The sequence below is a fragment of the Macaca fascicularis genome, chromosome 11, assembly GCF_037993035.2.
Source record: "Macaca fascicularis isolate 582-1 chromosome 11, T2T-MFA8v1.1".
NCBI classification, from domain to species: Eukaryota; Metazoa; Chordata; class Mammalia; order Primates; family Cercopithecidae; genus Macaca; species Macaca fascicularis.
The window spans coordinates 115,929,830-115,938,939 of NC_088385.1; the positions used below are offsets into that span (position 1 = coordinate 115,929,830).

The 9,110-nt window shown below is 50.0% G+C and overlaps 1 protein-coding gene across 5 annotated transcripts; it reads right to left on the reverse strand.

The window, feature by feature from the left end:
• Positions 1 to 100: 100 nt before the first annotated feature.
• On the reverse strand, positions 101 to 5,854 carry ALKBH2 (alkB homolog 2, alpha-ketoglutarate dependent dioxygenase). 5 transcript variants are annotated; one of them, XM_065524767.1, is made up of 4 exons: positions 5,734 to 5,854; positions 4,880 to 5,302; positions 1,898 to 2,096; positions 101 to 424 (listed from the first exon to the last, which is right to left on the reverse strand). In XM_065524767.1, exons 2-4 carry the CDS (start codon positions 5,157 to 5,159, stop codon positions 118 to 120), a joined length of 786 nt encoding a protein of 261 aa, XP_065380839.1. In that variant the 5' UTR covers positions 5,160 to 5,302; positions 5,734 to 5,854; the 3' UTR covers positions 101 to 117. The 5 variants fall into 5 exon arrangements, with proteins under 5 accessions (XP_065380839.1, XP_065380840.1, XP_065380838.1 ...); XM_065524768.1 differs by having other exon boundaries at positions 5,715 to 5,854; XM_065524766.1 differs by having other exon boundaries at positions 5,612 to 5,854.
• Positions 5,855 to 9,110: the final 3,256 nt, after the last annotated feature.

The window sequence follows — 9,110 nt, forward strand, 5'->3', positions numbered from 1 at the left end:
TTACATAACAAGTCCTGTGCTTTAAACCTTTCTGTGTTCCCTGTTGGTAAGGGAAACACCAGCTCCCTCTTAGAGTGCAGAGGGAAAGATAAAAGAGAAACACGGTTAAAAACGTTTTTATTTTTTAGTAAGCAAAATTTTACGAAAAGTCAGATTGACCCGTGGAGCCAGAACCTTCTTTCTCACGGGAAGACTGTGGTACCAGTGTGTGTTGGTCGGGTGGTTCATCATAAGCAAGCTCCCGTGGGCCAGCGGCAGCCTGACCACCGCCACCCTCCGGGAGGGGCTTTTCCCACGGGAATCCTTATGCCGGAAGACAAAGTCTCTGCAGGCACCAAAGGAGACAGAGGCGATGGGGCTCCCAGGGGCCAGTTCTCTTTCATCATCTCGGTGCTCCCCGATGTGGTCACAGCCATCTTTATACCTGCAATGAGAAAACAAGCAGTGCATAAAAACCACCCTCTCCTGAAACTCACCAGCACCGCCAGCCCTCGTTTCCTCACAGTGTGAAATGGCGCTCTGTGCACGGCTGTTCCTGCTGTTGTTTCTGCGACGGCTGGAGGTCCACAGCAGGCTCTAAGATAAGCCAACCCTGAAGGGGTCTGTTGACCTATTTGTTCATGTGACTTATTATTTACTTATTTTTGAGAGGGTCTCGCTCTGTCACCCAGGCTGGAGTGCAGTGGCACAATCATAGCTCACTGCAGCCTTAGCCTCCCGGGCTCAGGTGATTCTCCCACTTCAGCCTCCCAAGTAGCTGGGACTACAGGTATGCACCACCCCACCTAATTTTTTTTCTTTTGTAGAAATGTTTTCACCATATTACCCAGGCTGGTCTTGAACTCGGGCTCAAGCAATTCACTCTCCTCAGCCTCCTAAAGTGTTGGGATTACAGGCATAAGCCACCACACCCGGCCAGTTCATGTGCTTTAAAACTGAAGACATCCAAAGCCAAAATCATGTCTTACTGTAGTTCCCGTGGCCAGTCTATATAAACCTTTATCACATGATTTCACCCTGCACTTAAAGGCCATACTCGGCCCAGCCTGGCCTCTGCCCACCTCTGAGCTCATGTCATCCTCTTCTTTCCCTCATTCACTGCTTTCTGGCCATCCTGCAGGACTTTTGCTTCACAGACACTCCAGAGTCCCTCTGCTCTCCCTCCAGATGTCTGTGGCTGGCACTCTCCATTTAGTTATCAGCTCAAACACACTGCCTCAGCCCTCCTCTAACCACCCCATCTAAAGTGACCTTCCCTTAAACCCACCCAGGGTTCTCCGCCAGGGTGATTCTGCCCCAGGGGACAGGTATTGGGGGGTGGGGGACACTACTTGCATCTAGTGGATGGAGGCCAGGGATGTGCTGAGCATCCCACAAGGCACAGGTCAGCCCCAAACAACGAATGACCGGGCCCAAAATGTCCACAGTGCTGCCACTGAGAAACCTGGCCCTAATCGCAAACCATTCTCAGTCAAATCGGCCTGTTTAATTTTTCGCAAGATGGTTATCACTGTCTGAAATTGTCTAGGGTCAGTCATAGTGGTTCACGCCTGCAATTCCAGACTTTGGGAGGCCGAGGTGGGAGGATCGCTTGAGTCCAGGAGTTTCAGACTAAGCCTGGGCAACATAGAAAAACCCTGTTTCAAAAAAAAAAAAAAAAAAAACCAGAAGAAATTGTCTCATTCAGCTGTTTGTTCAGGAGTTAATAACCTCTCACTTCCTCCTCTGGGATGAGCTCCAGGAAGACCGAGCGCTGGCGCTGTTCCACTCCTAGAGCCCCGGTGTACTAAGAAATGATTTGTACCAATGAACCAAATAGGGTGGAACCCTAAACACTTCCTTTTGGAGGAGACAGAAGACTTGTAACACTGAGTCCACTAAACAGACAGGGTGTCACCTGTTGATGAGCACAAAGTTGAAGGTCTGTCCAGTCACCCCAGAGACGCGATCCCGGATGCGCTCTAGAACTGGGATCCAGGGCTTTGGAGACAGCGTGAGGCCTGAAAATGTGTAGGTCAGCCCAGCGTCGCCGTACGTTGCCTGCTTCCTGGGCACACTGTGCCACTTCCCGAATACCTGGACCCTGGTCAGCGCCCCTGTGCAGAGGAAACATGGCAGTTCCTTTCCACTCGACTCCCCTCTAGAAATCCAGATGGCCCCCCAACTGCCACCATCAGAAATCCAGTGCCCCACATACATGCTCCTTGGGTATTCAAGATTGAAAGGGAAGTAAGGAATAACATTTCCCCGTCATTCCACGCAATTTAAACCCCTCCTCAATCATCATTTTGGCTTGCCCCAAATTTTCTTTTTTTTGTTTTCCTTTCTTTGAGACAGGGTCTCCCTGTGTCACCCAGGCTGGAGTGCAGTGGCACAATCTCAGCTCACTGCAACCTCCACCTCCTGTGCTCCAGTGATCCTCCCGCCTCTGCTTCCTGAATAGCTGAGACGACAGAGGTGTGCCACCATGCCCGGCTAACTTTTTTGTAAGCTCACTGCAACCTCCACCTCCAGGGCTCCAGCAGTCCCCCTGCCTCAGCCTCCTGAGTAGCTGGGACCATGGGGGCACGCCACCATGCACGGCTAACTTTTTTTGTATTTTTTTGTAGACACAGAGTTTTACCATGTTGCCTAGACTGGTCTTGAACTCTTGGGCTCAAGTGGTCCGCTTGCCTCAGTCTCCCAAAGTGCTGGGATTACAGGTGTGCACCACTGCACCAAGCCAATTGCCCCAAATGTTCATGTAAGAACAATGACTCTTGTCCTACAAGGAGAGAAACATGGCCCTGGGCCATTTTTTTAGTGAACATTGTAACTTAACTGCCTTAACTACAGTAAAGGCAGAATAAAGAGGCTAAAAGTGGAGCACGATAACGTTAGTTTACAGGCTAGGATGGCTTTGTCAACTGTAGGGACTAAGGGCGTGTAACCCCATGAAAGATGGGGCTCACACGGCTAGGGTCTCTTGTGGGCATTTTTTTTAAAGAGACGGCGAGCCAGGCGTGCTGGCTCATGCTTGCAATCCCAGCACTTTGGGAGGCCAAGGCGAGGATCACTCAAGGCCAGGAGTTCAATTAACAGCCTGGGTAACACAGTGAGACCTATGGATAATTTAAAAATTATCCAGGCTTGGTGGTGTACATCTGTGGTCCCAGCTGCTTAGGATGCTGAGATGGGAGAATCACTTGAACCCAGGCGGATGAGGCTGCAGTGAGCCAGGATCGTGTCCCAGCCCTCCAGCCTAGGTGACAGAGTGAAACCCTGTCTCAAAACATAAAATAATAAAGCTATGAGGGGGTCTCACTATGTTGCCCAGGCTGGACTTGAACTCCTGGCCTCAAGTGATCCTCCCACCTCAGCCTCTAGAGTAGCTGGGATTACAGGTGTGTGCCACCATGCCTGGCCTGTGGGCTTTCGTTTTTTGTTTTTTGTTTTTTTGTTTTTGAGACGGAGTCTGGCTCTGTCGCCCAGGCTGGAGTGCAGTGGCCGGATCTCAGCTCACTGCAAGCTCCGCCTCCCGGGTTCACGCCATTCTCCGGCCTCAGCCTCCCGAGTAGCTGGGACTACAGGCGCCCGCCACCTCGCCCGGCTAGTTTTTTGTATTTCTTAATAGAGACGGGGTTTCACCGTGTTAGCCAGGATGGTTTCAATCTCCTGACCTCGTGATCCGCCCGTCTCGGCCTCCCAAAGTGCTGGGATTACAGGCTTGAGCCACCGCGCCTGGCCTTTTGTTTTGTTTTGAGACACAGTCTCACTCTGTTGCCCAGGCTGGAGTGCAGTGGTATGATCTCGGCTCACTGCAACCTCTGCCTTCCGGGTTCAAATGATTCTCCTGCCTCAGCCTCTCGAGTAGCTGGGATTACAGGCATGCACCATCACGCACAGCTAATTTTTTTTTTTTTTTTGTATTTTAGTAGAGATGGGGTTTCACCATGTTGGCCAAGCTGGTCTCGAACTCCTGACCTCAAGTGATTCACCCATCTCGGGCTCCCAAAGTGCTGGGATTACAGGCATGAGCCACCGCACCCGGCCTCCTGTGGGCTTTTCTATGCCTCTCTGCCAGATCCTTGTGTCCTCATTACAGGATAGAGCTGTGGTTCTCAACGTGTGCTCCCCAGACCAGCAGCACCAGCAGCACCTGGAATCTCCTTAGAAACTAAACTAAACCACAGGGGTAGGGCTCAGCAATCCAAGCCCTGCCAACAGCAAGTCCACCGGGTAACTCTGAGAACCACTGATGTGGAGAAATTACCTGGTTATTTGCCATCTCTCCTATAAGACCAGTGATTCTCAAACTCTTTCTGCCCATGAGAATCACCTGGAAGCTTTTTAAACACACAAGTGGTCAGCCTGTCCTCGGAGCGATTCTGACTGAAGTGCTCTGCAGTGGAACCCAGCACGTTTATTTACTTTGTTTTGTAAAGTTTCCCAGAAGATGCTCATCAGTAGCCAAGTGGAGATTTACTCAAGTCATCTGTCAGCTTCTAGTGGACAAGCAATCCAGTTTTTTTTTTCAAGTTTATGTCCTACGCACCTAAGGGGCTTAGCCTAGAGGTGCTCAGAGAATATTGGATGAATCCATTAGCGAACCCATCAGTAAATAATGGATCCTGAGTTCAGATTTCTCCAAACGTAAGATCATTAACTGCACCAAACAAGTCCTCAGTGCGCGCGCGCGCGCACACACACACACACACACACACACACACACACACCCCTCCCCCGCTTACCTGTAGCGAACCCATCAGTAAATAATGGATCCTGAGTTCCGATTTCTCCAAACGTAAGATCATTAACTGCACCAAACAAGTCCTCAGTGCGCGCGCGCACACACACACACACACACACACACACACACACACACCCCTCCCCCGCTTACCTGTAAAATACTCTACTTCTTTCTCCAACTCTTGGAAAATCTCATCTGCCTCAGCTTTAGCAAAGAGGACCGTGTAACTGCAGTACAGGCCCTCAGCCCGAATGTGCCGCCAGCTGGGGCCTGCTGAGTGTCCTCCATTCCCCGGGGCCTCTCTCCTGGGCCTCTTCCTTGTGCTTTCTTTGTCTCCTCCCAACACAGCTGGCTCTTCTCCAGTCGGCTCTTGCTTATCCCGCTTCCTCAAAAGGCCCCCTTGAACCCCTTTCACCAGGAATCTGTCCATCCCGTCCCCACAGGAAAAAAGGGACGTCAGTGGCGAGGCCAAGACAGACTGCTCAAGTTCTGTCCCCAGTGTAAAAATCTGTTTGTCCAGGGGGTCTCACAGCAACATTTCTAGTTTCACATTTTCAAGTTTAAAACCACGTCCTAAAAATGAAGCAGAAGATGTTAAAGCCGGAAGGGACCCTAGGGACAATCTGATCCAGGGTCTCCCACGTCCACCTGTGCATCAAAATCAGCTGGCTAGCCTGCAAAAACCCAGAGGTCTGCACTCCACGCCCGAGCACCTGAATTTTTAAAGAACTACCTCCTGGGAATTCGCATGCCACAGCTAAACTTAGAAACTACAACCCAAACCCTCATTTTGCAGAAGGGGAAATTGTTGCCCACAGAGGGGAAGGGGTTTGCCCAAAGTCAACTGTCCACCCCTTTAAGGAGGAGGGACCTGTAACTGACCTCGCTGCCCCCCACCACTGTTAAAATAGATCAGTCTAGTGATGCTCAAGTGGATACGATTCAGAAACGAGACGCAAAGAGGTTAAACACGGGTAAACCGCACGCCAAATTCTTGTTCTCACTGCAACACATGCGTAGGGTGGGGGTGGCAAGAATGCTCCAGAATCTCAGCTCCGGCGCTACTCTGAATCCCGCAGGCAGCCCGGGGGCCCTGGGGGTGGGAAAGACGCGCCCCCGCGAATCAGTCGCGTCACTTCCGGAGCACGCTGGGAACTACTGCCGGCAAGGGCGCAAAGCGAGCAACCGGGCGGCCCTCTGGTGCCACCTGTCGGCCCTCCCCGTGCGTGGCAAGCACTACCGCTTTCCAGTTGATCATCTGTTCGGCCACTGTTGAGGATCACGGCTGGGGTGAGAAGTGTGGCTTGGTGTTACTTCTCACTGGGGGTTACTTTGGTGTCCGGAAAGGGCGTTGGGCCACCAGTATATTGTCGCGAGTGGGAGCAGAAGTTCTGTAGTCGAATATCGTGGCTTCTGTTTCTGTCTCCTCCGCCCTGGCTGTATGGCCTTCCACAGATCACTTAACCTCTCTCGGGTTAAGCTGCCTCATCTGTGAAGTGGGGACTACAGCACCTATGTCATGAGCACGCCTGAGGAGATGACGGGATGCATGAGAAATGCCCTGTCCTTTAAATAAATGTTGGTTCCATTATTGCTCGTTTTTCTGTTTTTTTGCTTTTTGATATTGTTCTTGTTTGTTTTGTTTTTTTGAGACAGGATCTCACTCTGTTGCCCAAGCTGGAATGCAATGGCATGATCATAGCTCACTGCAGCCTTGAACTCCTGGGTTCGAGCGATCCTCCCGTCTCAGCCTCTGGAGTAGCTGGGACTACAGGCACATCCCACCCCACCCAGCTAATTTTTTTTTTTTTAATGATTTTTAGTAGAGATGGGGTCTTGCTATGTTGCCCAGGCTGGTCTCAAACTCCTGGGCTCAAGTGATCCTCCCACCTGGGCCTGCCAGATTGTTGGGATTATGGGCATGAGCCACCACAACCGGCTCCTAATTTTTATTTACTCTCTGTCTCCCCTCAATGGAACGAAAGCTCCATGAGATCGGAGGCTTTGTTTTGACAGATTTCAACAAATGTACAATATTGTATGATCACCACCACAGTCAAGATCTAGGACAGTTCCATCCCTCCATAAAACTGCTCCAGCCTCTTATTGATCAACTTGCCGCATCACCCAGCCTCAGCAACCACTGATCCGTCTTCTCTCCCTGTAGTTTTGCCTTTTCCAGAATTTCATATACATGGACTTGCCATGGTTTGAATATCTGTCCCTCCAAAAGCCGTGTTGAGATTTAATCCCCAATGTGGCAGTATTGAGAGGTGGGGCCTTGAAGACGCCATTGGGACATGAGAGCTCTGTCCTCATAAATGAATGACTAGATTAATGGACTCACAGGTTAATGGACTAATGGGTTACCATGGGAGTGGGATTGGTGGCTTTATAAAAGGAGGAAGAGAGACCTGAGCTAGCACACTCAGGCCCCTCGCGATGTGATGTCCTGCACGGCTTCAGGACTCAGCAGAGTCCCCACCAGCAAGAGGGTTTTCACCAGATGCAGCCCCTCAACACCTCGGACCTCTCAGCCTCTATGAGAAATACATTCCTTTTGTCAATAAATTACCTGGTTTCAGGTAATCTAAGAGACAGAAAACAGACTGAGACAGGAATCCTACAATATATAGCCTTTGTGGGACTTCTTTCACTTGAGCATATTGCTTTTGAGATTGATTTATGCCACCCTCCCTCACCTTTTTTTTGAGACAAGGTCTGGCTCTATCGCCCAAGCTGGAGTGCAGTTGCATGATCTCGGCTCACTGCAACCTCCACTTTCCAGGCTCCACTCCCACCTCAGCCTCCCAAGTAGCTGGGACTACAGGCATGCACCACTACAGCCGGCTAATTTTTGTATTTTTTGTAGAGATGGGTTTTTGCCATGTTGCCCAGGCTAGTCTCCATGGTCTTCAGCTGGTGAGCTGAAGCAATCCGCCTGCTTTGGCCTCCCAAACTGCTGGGATTGCAGTCATGAGCCACTGTGCCCAGTCATATACCCACATTTGTATCACTTATTTGTTCCTTTTTATTACTGGATGGAAGGGATGCCCCACGGGAGTAGGCCCCACATAGGGTTGTTTCTCTGGTTTTAGGCTACTATGAGTAAAATCACTATAAACATTCACATACAAGCTTTTGTGTGAATACAGATTTCCATCTCCCTTGGGTAAATGCTTAGGCGTGGGAGTGCTGGGTCACATGGTAAGTGTATGTTTACCTGTATACAAAACTGTGGAACTGTTTTTCAAAGTGGCTCTAAAGGCAAATGATTTTCAGCTTTGAGCCTCTCTCTCTTAGACTTCAGCTTCTCGTCCTAGGCACCGGGACACACCAGCAACAAGGAGCGAGTTCCTTTCCTCACTCAGGTTACATTTTGGGGATGGAGACAGAAACACACAAGGAAAGAATAAATAAAATGCTGTCTCTAAAGAAACTGTATAAAAAGAATAAATAAATACGATGCTTTTGTATAGTATAGCAGTTATAGAGCGATGGGCTAGGAAGTGGGGCAGGAGGAGAAGACCTTTTCAGAGAAAGATCTTGAGCGGAGACCTGAGGCTTTCCAGGCAAGGGGATGGTGAGTGCAAGAGTGTACAGGCCACAGAGGGACAAGTTGGGTGTGTCCAGCAAATGTGCTGGGAGCTGAACTCAGTAGTGGGGGCTTCCGCCGGAGAGGAAGCAGCATTGAGACCTGGGTAGGAAGCTGGGGTTTATTCTAAGCCTATTTGAAAACCGTAGAAGGGTTTTAACCCGAGGATTGCCTTTTTTTCTTTTTCCTTTTTTTGTTTTTAGACAGGGTCTTGCTCTGTCGCCCAGGCTGGAGTGCAGTGACACGATCTCAGCTCACTGCAACTTCCGCCTCCTGGGTTCAAGTGATTCTCCTGCCTCAGCCTCCCGAGTAGCTGGGATTGCAAGTGCGTGCCACCACGCCTGGCTAATTTTTGTATTTTTAGTAGAGACGGGGTTTCACCATGTTTGCCAGGCTGGTCTCAAACTCCTGTGCTCAAGCAATAAGCCCCTGTAGGCTTCCCAAAGTGCTGGGATTACAGGCGTGAGCCACCGAGCTGGGCCAGGCCCAGAGTATTGTCATGATGTAAAAATCTCTCTCTAGAAAAGAGAACACCAGCTTCCCAGCTGGTCTTCTGTAGCCAGGAAATGCAAGAGCAGCAGTTGAATTTGAGATTTTCTTTGGAGAAAGAACCAAAAGGAGATATGGATGGTTTGGATGTAAGGGAAGGAAAGAGAATCCTAAGCATATTAGTAGTGGTGGGGAGGAGGTGCTGTACAGTGGTGTCATTTGGAGGACAAATCATTGGGGTTTAACCTCTGTGACTCGAAAGTCTCCCACAAGCCTGATACATTAGGCAAAATGTTT